The sequence below is a fragment of the Eptatretus burgeri genome, chromosome 10 (assembly GCF_056783735.1).
Source record: "Eptatretus burgeri isolate ZD-2024b chromosome 10, Ebu_testis_v1, whole genome shotgun sequence".
Taxonomy (NCBI): domain Eukaryota; kingdom Metazoa; phylum Chordata; class Myxini; order Myxiniformes; family Myxinidae; genus Eptatretus; species Eptatretus burgeri.
Genome location: NC_140970.1, coordinates 25944878 through 25960279, shown reverse-complemented (window position 1 = coordinate 25960279; position 15402 = coordinate 25944878). Strand labels below are relative to the sequence as shown.

Sequence of the window (15402 nt, the reverse complement as noted above, 5' to 3'; positions counted from 1 at the left end):
TTACAATGGTGTTGACAAAGTGCAGGCATGGTGGGTCAAGAGGCTTCCTCCTCGGCCCAAGTCCCTTGTATTAAATGGCCCCAATTAATCCCACCACACCCCTCTATCCCTCTCTGAGAATGCTCTCTGTGCACCTGCACTTTCCTTATTTCCCACCCCACCACTTCCTTTCACCTCAATTTTGGTCTGCACCTTCTCTTCCTGTCAACTGCATCCATATGAAAGACCTGCCTGACCACATCCCCTCCTCCTCCTTAGCACATGTCCCAACTAATACAGACAGATGTACATCCCGTGTCTTTTTGCCAATGTCCTTTACTCTTGCCCATCTCTTAATATCCTCATTCAGGGAAAAATTTTGGGAGAAGGAAGAAATGAAAAAAACAAGCAAGGTTAAAAACTGCTGAAATAAAATAAAATTCGAGTAAAGTCGATGGCGCACCATCGCAAATCCCCACGCTTCCTGCCTAAAGCAAAGTTGAAAGATGGCAAAAAGTTCGACTCGGAATGACCCAATATCAAATTTTGATTAAAAAAATTTCCCACCATTTTTATCCTTGTGACAACAATACCCCACCCCCCTGGGGGCATGAACTGGGGGTCAAATCCAAAAATTAGTGACATATTTCATGTGTCCACCAATGTTGATTGCATCTACAAAATTCCATCAAAAGATGTTCAACAAGAGCGAGAACTGCTTTGCAATACATGTCCCCTACCGATGTGATATTTTCTCTGTCAAAAAGGCATAACTCCGTGAAAAATTGACGAAACGCCCTGCAACTTGCTCTGTAACTTATCATCATAAAGCCATGTCCCAAATTTCAGTTGAATATGTCAAAGGGTATGGGGAAAAAAGTCTGAAAAACCACAGGCGGGACGGACGGACAGAGAGCAAACTAATCGTCCCCTCTGGTGAAACCGGTAGGGAACTAAAAATGTGCCTGTAATTCCGCTTTTTTGATCTCAGGTAGCGGGGCTAAAATGACACTGCTCTTGCACCTTCATTCCATGTGATAATCATAACTACCATTTTTGATAAATTTCTGCACAACCGTTTAGGAGGAGACAGTGTGAAGGACGGACAGACAGATGGAACCAATTACAATATCACCCGTTATTTTCTTTCAAAAAGTGTGGGGACAATAAAAATGAGCATTAACAAAAAAAAAATTTAAATTATTAAGTTAGCAAAAATGATTGGATCAACTATTGAATGTTTAACATAATTGAGCCAATGGCAGTTCAGAAAGAGAGCCCTGAAGGGCAAGCCTTGCGAACCAGCCCCAAACGACAAAGTAATATTTTCACCTGGAATTACAAAAGCCTCGAACGAAAATAAATCACGAAGTGCTGACTCGCATGCAGAAACGTCAGAAAGATAAAACAGTTGGCATGAAAGTTTTACAATAATGAGTCAAACACTATCCTTCGACTCAAAGCCCAATGCCCCCCCGCCCCCCCCACCGAGAAAAGGTGCAAATCTACACAGAACAGTTAAGAGAGCACTAGCCAAAAGGTAGAGTGTGCAAGAGTCATTGATATACAGCAGATAAATTTAGAGATTAAAAAAAGCAAAGCGTCCAAGATGGATGATAAAGTATTTCCAGAATCCAGAGCAGCGAGGAATGAAATGAGGCAAAAATGCAGAGATGAAGAAGGCATCGATCCGTGTGAATTACAGTAAAATGAGTCTTGACAAATGAGGGCATAGAAAGGAAAGAAAATGCAGATAGAGGAGTTAAGCAATGTTTGTGCATGATTGACCTCGAAGATTCTTCACAAAGTCCTCAAGCTTCATCTTCCTCTCGAGTTTCACGTTGGGGCTGTACATGTCGGTATTGAGCAGCACCACAGCAAAAGCCAGGATGAACATGGTGTCGGGATTCTGAAACTGCCGTACGACACCAGGATTGCACACGCAGAACCGCTGGCTAATGGGTAAAAAAGGAGAAGGAGGAGTGATGAGGGTTGGTTTCATCAGAAATAATGAAAGAAAGGCAAGTGGAGGGAAGAGAAACAATACGATGAATGAAATACATGACGTGAGCGATAAGGGTGAAGGGACGTGCATACAAACTTGCATTTTGCTTCACAAGTGCTTGACAAGGGAGAAGGAAAATCAATTAATGTAAACGAGAAAAAGGAAATATATTACTGTTCAGGAGATCGTTATGTGGACCACCACTCGAAGGAACCAAAGGAACACACACACACAAATATATATATATATATATATATATATATATATATATATATATATATATATATATATATATATATATATTGTTACGAATTCCGCCAGTTCGACTGCCACGCACGACTGCTTACGGCCCAACCACAGTCGCGCGTCCGCCGATGACCGGAATTGCAGTCGTAGCTTCTGGACTACCCCGGAAACCTGCTGCGGGTGCCTTAACGCACCATAAATTGCCAATATTCTGTCCACGCGGTACAGGGTTAATCGCCGAATCTCGACATACCTAATTATCTGCGCAGACATAAGTACCGTGAATTTATACCTCGACGGACCTTGAGTGGGGTGAGCCGTTACCGTACTCGCACCGTGCGTGACCTGAGGGGTTATCACGAAGTTCCATCGGACCAAATGACCACTTTTATTGGCTTTAACAGCCTGCTAATTTCCCGAATGCGCCGTTGAAGTCAATGGGATGAAATGGACGCAATGAGCAGTTTTACAGTCAAACAACGGGGAATTTATTAAACACGCAAGCAATCAATGGGGGAAGGGGACATGACACGAGCAAAGCCTACATCCGATGTCTATTCAATATGTACAGGCACGCACTTAAATCATTTCTACTTATAAAAGACAAGGCGCCACAGAAGCAGACTTTCATACAAAACCCAGAAAAGAAACGGGCCCGTGAGCCTTTATTCGGACTCGGAGCCTGGATGACCGAAGGCTCGCAAGAGGCCGGGCAGGTTACCTGGCCGCCCCTTGTGACGGCTCAAAGGTCTTCGGGTCGGTGACCCCTGGTGTCTCTGCTTGGCCCTCATGTCGCAACACGCCAGTTGCTTGAGCGGCTTGAGTGGCTGCTTGGTTCCCCTCGGTGGTTCAGCTCTCGTCGCGGCCTTTTTGTTGGGCCTGGCCGGCGACGCTTTTGGAGGATTTAATGGGTTCTTGGCTCTTTTAGAGTTGTTGCTCTTTAATGACCCGTCCACTACCTCAGCGACGCTGCTCGACCACCGTCAGGGTCGTTTTCCCGGACCACCAAACTCTGCCACTGCCGCTGGCTCTCCTTGCCCGGACTCCGACGACTTGCTGGACTCCACCGCAGCTGGCACTTTGGCTTCTCCTCCTGACTGGCACTGACTTCCGAAGCCGCAACTTGCACTGGTTCAAGACCCCCAACTTCGTCGAGCTCCGCCCTTTTATAGGGCTTGGCGAGCCGCCCCTCGAACTCTCACCCAAGGCCGGGGCTCCGCCCACTCTTCACCTCTGACCTCTCACCCCTCGAACGCCTCGCTGGAAACCCCATGTTCGACGTCACTTGTTTGTTTCGGGGAAAGCCCTCTTGTGATCCGAATATGCTAATCAGCTCGCGCCGTGGCAGTTCGCCGTTGTCCCATACTGACGGTTGGTGCGGAGATGGTGTTGTTTGTCGAGGAGATGATGGTGTTGCGATGTTTTGAAATAAAAGATAGAAAAAGAATAATGGCTACCTCAAAGATTCACATCCCGGCACACGAACAATTCCCTTTACACATCAGTGGGGGTTCTAACCTGAAACACATACTTATCGAAATAACTGATCTCCGGGGAACCTGTGTGATGGTTTATGAATTTCCACAACCGCAACTATATATATATATATGTATATATATATATATATATATATATATATATATATATATATATATATGTATATATGTATATATATATATATATATATATATATATGTATATATATATATATATATATATATATATATATGTATATATGTATATATATATATATATATATATATATATATATATATATATATATATATATATATATATATATATATATATATATATATGTATATATATATATATGTATATATATATATATATATATATATATATATGTATGTATATATATATATATATATATATATATATATATATATATATATATATATATATATATATATATATATATATATATATATATATATATTGTTACGGATCTGGAAACCATATGCATTCAAACATACAGATGTCCCAAAAGTCAGTTATTCCGTGAAGTACATGTGAAGACAGGTCCCTTCCTTTTGTCTAGTGGGGAATCAAAGGTGTGCGTTGCGACGTCCTTTTAGGTAGGTTATTACATCTAACGACCATCCAACAAACCATCCAACGAACCCTCCAATGATCATCCAACAGACCATCTAACAACCAACCACGGTACCTTCCAGCGCTTGCAACCCTCGCCACACTGGCTACAGCATAAGGGGGAAAAAACGTCCAGTCCGCCGTTCCTTTGCGCTTCTACAAACGTTCCTTTTCAACGTTGGATCTTCCCCTTGATGAGTCCACACGCGTGGAGGGGGAGGGGGGCGGGCCTCCTGGTTTGGCCGAGGCCCCGCCCAGAAAGGACGGACCCCATGAAGACCCTGTACAATCGGGGTGGACGGTGACGTCTGTTTCACCGAGCCCCCGCCCCGTTCGGGGAGGTCCATAAAAATACGACGCGATCCTCAGAGTGAAAGTTTTTTGGAGGAGTTGAGTTGGTTGGTGTGCGTCGTGCAGTTTGAGCTGGAGTCTGGGGCGTTTGAGTGGAGTTCTGCATTTGGCTGGCGTTCGTTGGAGTTTTCCTGGGTCCCGTCCGCGACCCTGATCTCCACCCTGGGACTCCGACTGCTCTGCTCAGGTTCCTCCACAGGCACGAGCCCCACGCGTCTCTCCCTCTCTGGCTGCGGGGGTCTTTTAATAAATCATCTGAGTGTGCGTCTGAGTGTGTGGGCCCATCTTGTAAGTAGAAACTGTATCAGTGTTTTTGAACATTGTAAATTCTTGCTTGTGTATTTCGCGATAAGTCTTGCTCTGTGTCTTCTTTATTACCTTTGCATTCTGTGAAAGGTTATGTTTTGGTCGCTGTGTATTTATTTATTTGTGAATATGTGTGTTTGTTTGTTATTCGTATAACTCAGAAAATATGAAACCGAATTGCATGAAATTTGGTGGGATGATTCGTGAGTATCCAAGGATGATTTGATTATATTTTGGGAGCGATCGGGTCAAAGGTCAAGTTCAAGGTCATGAAAAGGTCAAAACACTCTTTTGAGCATAACTTCCTTCATAATACAGCTATCGACATGCAACCACCGCCATATTGTTCCATGACGAGATACCTTTCGGATATGTAGTGTCGGATTTGACGTAACGTCATCAGAAGTGCGTCTAAATGACGTCACAAGATGACGTAAATTTTCAATTTTCGATCTCATCAGTTTTGATCATACCGTTTTGTAGGACTTACCTTAAGGACGTCACACACCAAATTTGACTTCGATCGGACTGACCGTTATGACGTCATTGACGTTTGAACATGACGTTTTTCAATTGTGGCTAAAATGTCCTGATATTTTACATTCAAATATCTATATAATTTATAAAGGAAAGTCTCCCAAATCCAGGCATTAGGATCAGGACCAAAATATCTGTTTATTTATGTACAGGTTTTGCCAATTAACTCTGGAGTCAAGGTCAAGGTCACATTCAAGGTCAAAATATACTTGTAGGCATAGCTTCAGATCTAATAGAGCTATTGACATGAAACCAATGTTAAAACGTTCAGTGAACTACGAGCTTTCAGAATGGTAGTCCCCGATTGGACGTGACGTCCCTGGAAGTGCGTCAAAATGACGTCAAAAGATGACGTCATTTTTCAACTTTTTAATTTTTCAGTGTTTATCATTCCATTTCGTTGGACTGCCTTCGTGGAGGTTACACACCAAATTTGACGTCAATCGGACTGACGGTTGTGACGTCATGGACGTTTTAAAATGACGTTTTTCAAATGTACCCGGAAAAAGTTGCGGCGGCGAAGGTATGCGCTCTACCGAGTGCCCGTTCTAGTTGTAAATAAATTACTGCAGAAATGTTCCCAGTTCGTTTCCATCCTTTCTTTCATTGGTCCAGCACGGTTCGGATCTGAGTTTTAGCCGGGTTTTTATACCCGATAATCCGTTCATTCTAGCCGGCACGGCTTTGGCAGTTCCGCTCGACTGCACCCGAACTGGAGTTGGTATTCAGTAGTTGGAACTCCACCGCAGTCGGTAGAGTGACCCGGTTCGAGCAAGACGTGCCGAGGGCATGGTTCCCCAGTAGTCGAAATTGCATAGTTAATTCGGGAAATTGATTCCAGACAAAAAGACCCTGCGCTACGCGGTTGAGATATTGGCATCCACGGTCGGTTAAGCGACCCACCGCCTCACGGAATTATCCGAGAGGGACGGCCTACAATTCCGGAGAGTCTGGTCGGAGACGACGTAACCTCCCCCACCTATGGTCGTTCTCGCCACCGGACTTCCGGCCCGCAACAATATATATATATATATATATATATATATATATATATATATATATATATATATATATGTGTATATATATATATATATATATATATATATATATATATATATATATATATATATATATATATATATGTGTATATATATATATATATATATATATATATATATATATATATATGTGTATATATATATATATATATATATATATATATATATATATATATATATATATATATATATATATATATATATATATATATATATATATATATATATATATATATATATATATATATATATATATATATATATATATATATATATATATATATATATATATATATATATATATATATATATATATATATATATATATATATATATATATATATATATATATATATATATATATATATATATATATATATATATATATATATATATATATATATATATATATACACACATACACATATAGTACATACAGGGTGAGTCAAAAGTAGCGCCCGATTTCTGTTTTTTCGGCTGTCAGATTCTTTCTGGGAAGTCATCTTGTTAATAATTGTCTTGCAGATTATTAATTTTCGTAATTTATTTATTTTTGATTTTGTTCTGCAGGTTATTGCTGCGAGTTTGAAAAGTTACTGAAGTTGCACCAAATTGAGCTTAATGGCACAATTAACAGACACAATTGTGTCGAATGGGCTGCGAATAACCCAAGAGTGACAGTTGAGAAGGAGGTAAATTTACCTGGAGTGACAGTTTTGGCAGCCATATCTCCATTAGGGATAATTGGACCCTTTTTCTTTGAGGGATGTCACTGCAGAAATTTACCTGGATATGCTGCAAACCTGGTGTTGGCGCAGTGGTTGTTGGCCTGGTGTTGGCGCAGTGGTTAGGGCAGTATGTATATATATATATATATATATATATATATATATATATATATATATATATATATATATATATATATATATATATATATATATATATATATATATAATACGCATATATATTTCCAAAACACCAGGTTAATAGCCTGGTGTTGGCGCAGTGGTTAGGGCAGCAGCTTGGGATCCAAAAGGTCCTGAGTTCAAGCCCCGTTGGGCCACTGAATTAATACACCAGGGGGTTGACTCAGCCTGTCATCCTTCCGAGGTCGGCGAAATGAGTACCAGTGTATACCCCGGTTAAAATAGGTGTACCATATCCCTGTATAGTAAGAGGCGACCAGGGTTTCATCAGGAAGGGCATCCGGCGTAAAACATGTGCCAAATCACTATGCGGATCAGACGGATGATCCGCTGTGGCGACCCCTAAAGGGAGCAGCCGAAAGAAGAAGAAGATGCTGCAAACCTTCTTTTGGTCCAGGGTACAAGATCAGGACTGTTATTTCCAACATGATGGAGCTCCACCTCATTATGGATGTAATGTTCGTCAGTGGCTTGATGAAAACTTTCCCAGAAAGTGTATCGGCCGCCGCGGTCCGATCGAGTGGCCGGCACGCTCCCCAGACCTTACACCTCCAGATTTCTCTCTTTGGGGGCTCATGAAAGACCTTGTTTGTCATGAAAAGCCTCGTACCATTCAGAAATTGAAGGCTCAAATCACTGCAAAGTTTGAGGAAATTGATATTGAACTCTGCAGACGTGTGTGCCGCTCTGTGCCTGCTCGGCTGCAATTGTGCATCAATCACGAGGGAGGGCACTTTGAAAATTGCAAGGAAAACAGCTTGGTACAGTTCCCTAATAGTTTTTTCTTGAATAAATGGTCAGATAAACATGTCATTCATTGATTTCTACCTTCTTGTACACTGTAATACAACTGGCAAACAAACAACCAACTGACAGAAATTGGGCGCTACTTCTGACTCACCCTGTACATATATATATATATATATATATATATATATATATATATATATATATATATATATATATATATATATATATATATATATATATATATATATATATATATTGTTACGGCTGGGGAAATTCGCATTACACCATGAAGGGCCCGTAGGTGAGATATCTCGAAGTACATGTGTAGTTAGCCCCAAACCCGTTGTTTTGAGGGAATTTATGTGATTCATTCGGGCTGCGACGCTTTGAGATAGCCGTTTTTCTGTTCTATCTTTATTTTGAACCAACCACGTCTCAACCGCCATCACACAACAACCACCAACCACAACGCCGCTTCACAACAACCACAACCACACCTGCCTCTCAACAACCACGCCATCCTCACCACTCCGCCAGCAACCGTCAACATCTCCACGAACACAAAAGGGGAACAACAACAACTCCCGCCCCGATTTCTCTGGTGAACAAGAATGACGGTTGGAAACTCAACTTCCGCCCCGATTTCACTGGTAAACAAGAATGACGGTTGGAAACTCAACTTCCGCCCCGATTTCTCTGGTAAACAAGAATGACGGTTGGAAACTCAACTCCCGCCCCAATTTCTCTGGTGGAATGTCCCCCCCCCCGCGTGCTGCGAAGGGAGGGGCGGGGTGCTGGGGAAATAAAAGGGCGCACGGAGGCGCCGCTAGGAGAAGTCAGGTCAGAGGAGGTCAGGTCAGGGCGGTCAGTGAGTGTCAGTATCATTCGGCGGTTCATGGTCTTCTGCCCATCTGGGTCTTGGAGAAGCGGTCCGTAGAGCGACCCGCTCGTTGGAGCTTGCAGTCGGTGGAGAGTCCGGACGTCGCGGAGGGGACGCGGACTGGAGGTGCTGCTCTGCCAGCTGTGTCGCGCGGACCTGCGCGTTCGTACAAGGAGTGCCGGAGAGAGCTCGCCCACCATCACACCGCGAGGGTGCAGGTAACCTGCAACGGTCTCGTGGGACTCGTTTGGTCTGCCAAGTCCCACGCCATAAAGGCCCACGGGCCCCGTCTGCCCCCTTGTCTTTGAGGGTGGCCTTTTCTTTTGTTTTTGTATGGATCTTGTGGCGCTGTGTCTTGTAAAGTAGAACTGTATAAGTGTTGCCGTGTGTACGCGTTAGTCGGTCGTAGCTCTGCATTGTTGTTTTTGTTTTAAATTGATACATGTGTGCTCTCCGTGTGTCGTGTAAATAACGTGCATTATGTTGAATTGCTCCCCGTTTCGCTGCGTCCTTTCCTTAGTTTGAATCTCCATCTTGCTTCACGTAAAGGGTTCGTAGTGGGCTTAATACGCCCGATAATTAATCGGAACCGTCGAGGCCGACGATAACACCGCTCGGTTATCCCGATAGCATGGAACGGACCGCTTAAGCGCTTCGTGTCCGGAGTCGGCCTGCGGCGAGGTACGATCGCCCGGTCTACCATCCGCATGGGTACTTAGGGAGGTCGAGTTTGGCGAACAACCCTATCCTACGCGGGTGGCCGATTGGCACGATTGTGGTGAGGTCGAAAGGCCCACCCGTGACTGGCTCCGGGCGATAGTTCCCGGAGGGTCACGACAGAATTGTCTGTCTGGTGAGGGAGGCGGCCGCCATTCGAGTCGAACGGCCGATCGCACACCGGTGGGCGCGAATTCGCAACACTGGTGTCCGGGAGTGGGATTCGAATCCCTCCCGCCTCCAAGCTAAATTCACGGGGAATCGGTTCAGGGGTGTGCGAGGCGACCCCCTCCCCCCCCGTTCCCTCCAAATTACGAGCGATGTAAATTAACCCCTTACGAGAAATAAGATGGCGTCTCAAGGCGAGCGGGAGCTGGGGGTATTAGGTATGTGCAGTAATGTAAAATCCATGGCCCAGGATGAAATCCCCGAGCAGGATATTTCCGTGCAGGAGCAATTCCCCCCACGAACAAACTCAGAGCCCGAAATGGGCGCGGTGGCGGCCGCGGTGTATGACGCCCCCCCCCACCCCTCCTCCGTCAAAACCCTTCCCCGGCCCCCAGCGAAACCGCGACCGATAATAGCGGATCGGTCCTGCCAGGGCAGGTCACAGGTGACAATGCGGCAGATTATTGAACTCGTGCAAAGCATGAGCAACGGAATGAAGACGAATGCCCAACACATGGAAAACAAAAATGGATGAAATTAATGCAGACATAAAGGCATGGGGAAAGGAAACTCGGACCGCGGGCGAGAAAATGGCGACGCCACGTGGCGGAGACTCTGAACCAACGGGAGGGAGTGCAACGGCTGTCAGGCCCACAGTGGGGGCGGGTGAGAAAATAATTCGGGAGACGTGTAAGACGAGACACGAGGTAAAGAAGGTATTAGAAAAATTAAAAGAAAGCCAGGAGGAGACAAAGGAGGGATTGAAGGTCGTAACGGTGGAGTGTGAGAAAAGACTTCAAGACATGACGAAGAGAGTTGATAAGCTGGGACTGGAGGGAAAAACGGAGACAGAGGAACTGGGAAGACGGGTAGAAAACCACAAGGGCAAGCCGGAAGAACAGTTAGAAGCCAAAGCAAGGTCTGAGTGTGCAGAGATGAGAAAATAATTAGAAAAGGAAGCTTCTGAGTTACAGAAACACCAAAACAAAGAGGGGGAATTACAAAACGAACTGAGAGTGTTAAAAGAGGAAAGGAAGAGAACGGAAAATGAAACGTTAAGAAACCACACTGTACAGATCGAACAGCTGGAAGCGAAGGCCAGACTAAAGAATGAGGAACAAGAAAGAGTACTGAAAGAACAAGGAATGAGACAGGAGAAAGAAATCAGTCAGTTGAAGGAAATAACGAGATTGCAGAACGAGGAACAAGAAAGACAGTGGAATAGAAAACTGAAAGAGTATGAATTTGAAACTGAACGACAAAAGGAAAAAAATAGGTTGGAGTACGAGGAGAAAGTGAAGGAGCAAGGAATGAAGCAGGAAGGAGAAATCAGGCGATTGGAGGAGACAACGAGATTGGAGAAGGAAGAACGAGAGGAACAATGGAATAGAAAACAACAAGAACATGAATCTGAGGTTAACCAATTGAAAGAAACGATGAGATTAGAAAATGAAGAGCAGGAGGAACAGTGGGAGAGAAAACAAAAACTATATAATACGAGTTTGAAATTGAACAACTAAAACGGGGAGCAAGATTAGAGTCCACGGAGATTGAAAAACTCCGGAGGGAGAACGAAGAACTCAGGAAGTTCCGAGAGGAAGAACGACTCAGATGGGAAGGAAAATAGAGCCAGAAAGAAACAGAAAAAGTAGAGGAGAGACTGCACGATAAAGACGGGGTTAAAGGAACAGAACACACACACAGAGGTAGTGGAGGATAATGGGGGCGAGCTGGCGGACTGGTTAGAGACCCTGTGCAAGCAGCTGGATGGCCTCCTTTGGGAACAAAGGGAGACGCTGTTCTCCCTTGAAGCGAATCACGACCAGGTGGGTTCAGTCGTGCCAAGCGGAGTTGAGGGGGCGAGTGCTGCAAACGGGTGCACGCCGAGCTTGGGGGGTATAGAGACCCCGGAACCCCTTGTGGTGGCGTGAGCCCCCGATGTGATTGTCCCCAGTGTGGTTGTCCCGGTGTGTGTGGTTACGAGTGTTGTCCCGGTGTGTGTGGTGCAAGGTGTGAGTGCGACCCCGTGTATGGATGAGACCCCGTGTGTGGATGAGGCACCGTGGGTGAGTGCCCCCGCTTGTGTGAGAGGTATGGTGTGTGCGAAGGAAACGGCACGAGTGAGTGAGCGGCCGAGTGTGAGGGAGACCATGTGTGTAAGGTCGCTGTGTGTAAGGGAGATGACGGTCGGCATGCGTGAGCACGCAGCCGCGTCTCCCGGTGTGAATGTGATGCAATGGTGTGTGAGCGTCGTAACACGCAGGTGTGCGTGGGTGAAATGGCGACGACGATGGCGACAGAGGGACAAAGGCCGAATAGCGGCCGTAGCTATTTTGGGCACCGCGCCGGGTTCACCCAGCAGCGAGCGCGCGGTCCATGCTGTGCAACGCACGAGGCCGCCACATGCTCGCTTGCGGGAGTGAAGCCCGGTCCGGAAACGCCAGCGGTGGATGTTGCCGATCCCGCGGACGGACAAAGTTTTGGTAGGATTTCGGATTTGGACCGGACGGGTTCTCCACGCGGGCGTGTGTGTTGAGTTCCAACGGGCAGAGCACATGTGTTCGCGTGGGGAACCCCTCGAGACGTGGGGCTTGTGTTTTTTTATGCGCCGGGTGACGTCATGGCTGCGTGTATGGTTGGAATCCGGCAGGAGGGTGAATCCCTGCCGGATGGTACCGTCCAAGAGGGACGAGGGACGCGAACATCTGCCATGACGTCACGCCAAAAGTGCGCGGCTGAATTGCCTCGCTGGTGCGCAGGTTTTGAGTTTCCGCGCTGGTGCTGCGCATATCTAAAAATAAAAATAAAAAAACAAGCCTCGCTTTCGGGTGAACAGGATTCCTGGGCAAGGGGTAGAAGATCCCCTTACCTGGGCACAGGATGAACACTAGTTAGTGGGAAGGGTTCGCTTAGTTAGACCGGCTTCATGGAGCAGGGGTAAGTCCTCATGGGGCCCGTGGAATGGATTAGTTAGAGGGATTGTAGCGAGATTTAGGTTGGGAAATGGATAGATGGGAATTATTTTGAAGACAGGGACAGACTTTGCATGTGTAGAGGGGGCGTAGCTTAGCTACGTAGTGTTAAAAGGAACGTGCTATAGTGTAAGGGACGACGTGGGAGCACGAGGTAGTTAGGGGAGGTAGTTAGAAGGATGGCAGAGTTCAGCAGTGTGTGTGTTGAAGAGTTGGTGAGTTGAGTGGAAACATGTGCTTGGTGAGTGAGTGAGGCCAGCGGGTCTGTGTGAATGGAGTGAATGGGGAATGCATGGTGCGATGAGTGATTGGGGGGAGGAGTGATTCCCGTCCAAGGGACCCTGGGGTCAGTGTAAAGTGAGTTAGTGGCTCAGTTAAATTAACAAAAATGGAAGTCGTTTTGTTGTTGGTGGGAATGTAGGCTCGATACCCATTTGGAGGGGTGCAGGAGCCCTGTTGACGGGCTGGGAGCATGGCTGCGAAAGGTGAGTATCGCTGAGTGTGTACCGCGGGCATCGGGCTAGTCGGCCGTGGTAGGCCAAGGGCCCATGGGGGGCCGGGATAGCGTAGTGGGCACCGGTGCGCCCGCATGGTGCGGGGGCCAGGGGCGCCATTAGCCGCGTCGGCAGTGTTGTGGGCACGGGTGACCCTCGGAAAGGGGCCCGGGAAGCCAGCCTGCCACGTGAGCGTTTCAGGGGAGTTGCCATGGAGGGCACTCCCCGGTGTTTAGGGAGCTGTTAGGCTCGGAGGCAGTGTAGTGCCCAGGGGTGCCATCATCGGAGAATCGGCAGAGGGTCGTGCCTGCCAAGGGGAGCCATGCGTCCCAGCCATGAGACCGTGTGAGGGCACGGGAAGAAAATTGGGGGGCAAGGCCCGAAATTGCGAGGACACCAACACAGGCGACGGGAATCTGGGTTGTAAGAACCAATAGCTTAAGCGAGAGGCACTTGTTGAAAGCCCCGGGGTAGTTTAACAGTTAAATGGATAGGGTAGATTAGGAAGTGTACTCCTCTGCACCATCCATCCCTTCGCTCTCGTTGTGGGCCGCTGGACCCACTTTGTGTTATAGATCGCTGAAATCTGGGGAGGCCATCCTGACGCTTGAGTTGGCCTCGACACAGGACGCTAGCTCTCCCTAATTCCCCTCCGGGAAGGGAACGTAGGGGTTGGGAGTAGGCTAGTAGACGATAGGTTAGCCGAACAAGGACGATAAAGGGAGTTAGGGGACAATTTATAGTGGGGAAAAGTAAAAAAAAATAAAAACAACAAAAAAATAGTTGGGGCTAAATTGGTTTTGACAAATTAAGGGAGTGGGTATGTACAGTGACAGGCAAAGGCGATAGGTGGGAGGGAGACAGGTAGGTAGGTCTGAGCCCGCCTTCCGAGTGGCCAGCACCACCGCACTCCCTCCATCAAACTGCACTGCAAGGCAAAGGCCGGCCAACTTCATCGACAGCTGTTGTTTTGCTGCGAGGCCTGTACCGGCCGCATCGTCTGCAGCTGCTGTGCTTCAAGGCCTGTGCCGGCCAGTTCGTCTGCCGGCTGTGTTTGCCTGCAACGGCCTTGTTCTGCAGGCTGTGTTTGCCTGCTGCCTTTGCCAGGCCATGCCCATTGCCCTCATCTTCCTTTTGCCCCTGTTCTGTGCTGCATTTTGCCCCCCCCCTTGTTCATTGCCATGTGTGCCAGGATCATCAAGCAACAGTTTGCAAGCTGCAAGAACTGTCCTGTTGGCAGCTACAACACGGGCCTGCAGTGGCGGCCCGTGCACCGGTTTTCTTTTGGCGTTTGTTTTGCTCCCTGCAGAGTCCATTGATCTTGGGCCATGGTTAGTGTAAAATTTGTAAATTAAGATGTACTGGAAATATGAGTGCGCCCCCGGCATGTCTGTCTAGTGCTGGCAATTTTATTTAAGTCGTCTGAGTGAGTGTGTTTGTTAGTTAGTTACTCAGCCCTCAGGTTATTTATTTTGGGGACACGAATACCATGATTGTCGCACTCAGGGATCCGAAGGTAAAACGTACTTGGGGAGAACTACACATGATGGCACACGAAAATTTGACGACTCGGGACGAGTCTGTAAAAAAGGGGAGGGGGTAGTGTTACGGCTGTGGAAATTCGCAAACCACCATGAAGGGCCCGTAGGTGAGATATATCTAAGTACATGTGGAGTTAGCCCCAAACCCGTTGTTTAGAGGGAATTTATGTGATTCATTCGGGCTGCGACGCTTTGAGATAGCCGTTTTTCTGTTCTATCTATATTTTGAACCAACCACGTCTCAACCGCCATCACACAACAACCACCAACCACAATTCCGCTTCTCAACAACCACACCTGCCTCTCAACAACCACGCCATCCTCACCACTCCGCCAGCAACCGTCAACATCTCCACGAAC

At 46.4% G+C, this 15402-nt stretch overlaps 1 protein-coding gene across 5 annotated transcripts in view; it reads right to left on the bottom strand.

Annotated features, from left to right (window-relative positions):
• The window catches only part of LOC147018116 (IQ motif and SEC7 domain-containing protein 1-like), a 396789-nt gene that overhangs the window by 24792 nt on the left and 356595 nt on the right, over positions 1–15402 (bottom strand). For all 5 annotated transcript variants that reach the window (XM_085897480.1, XM_085897478.1, XM_085897479.1 and 2 more), the window contains exon 6: positions 1768–1934. In XM_085897480.1, coding sequence (XP_085753606.1) covers positions 1768–1934 — 167 coding nt within the window. The remainder of the gene's footprint in view (positions 1–1767; positions 1935–15402) is intronic.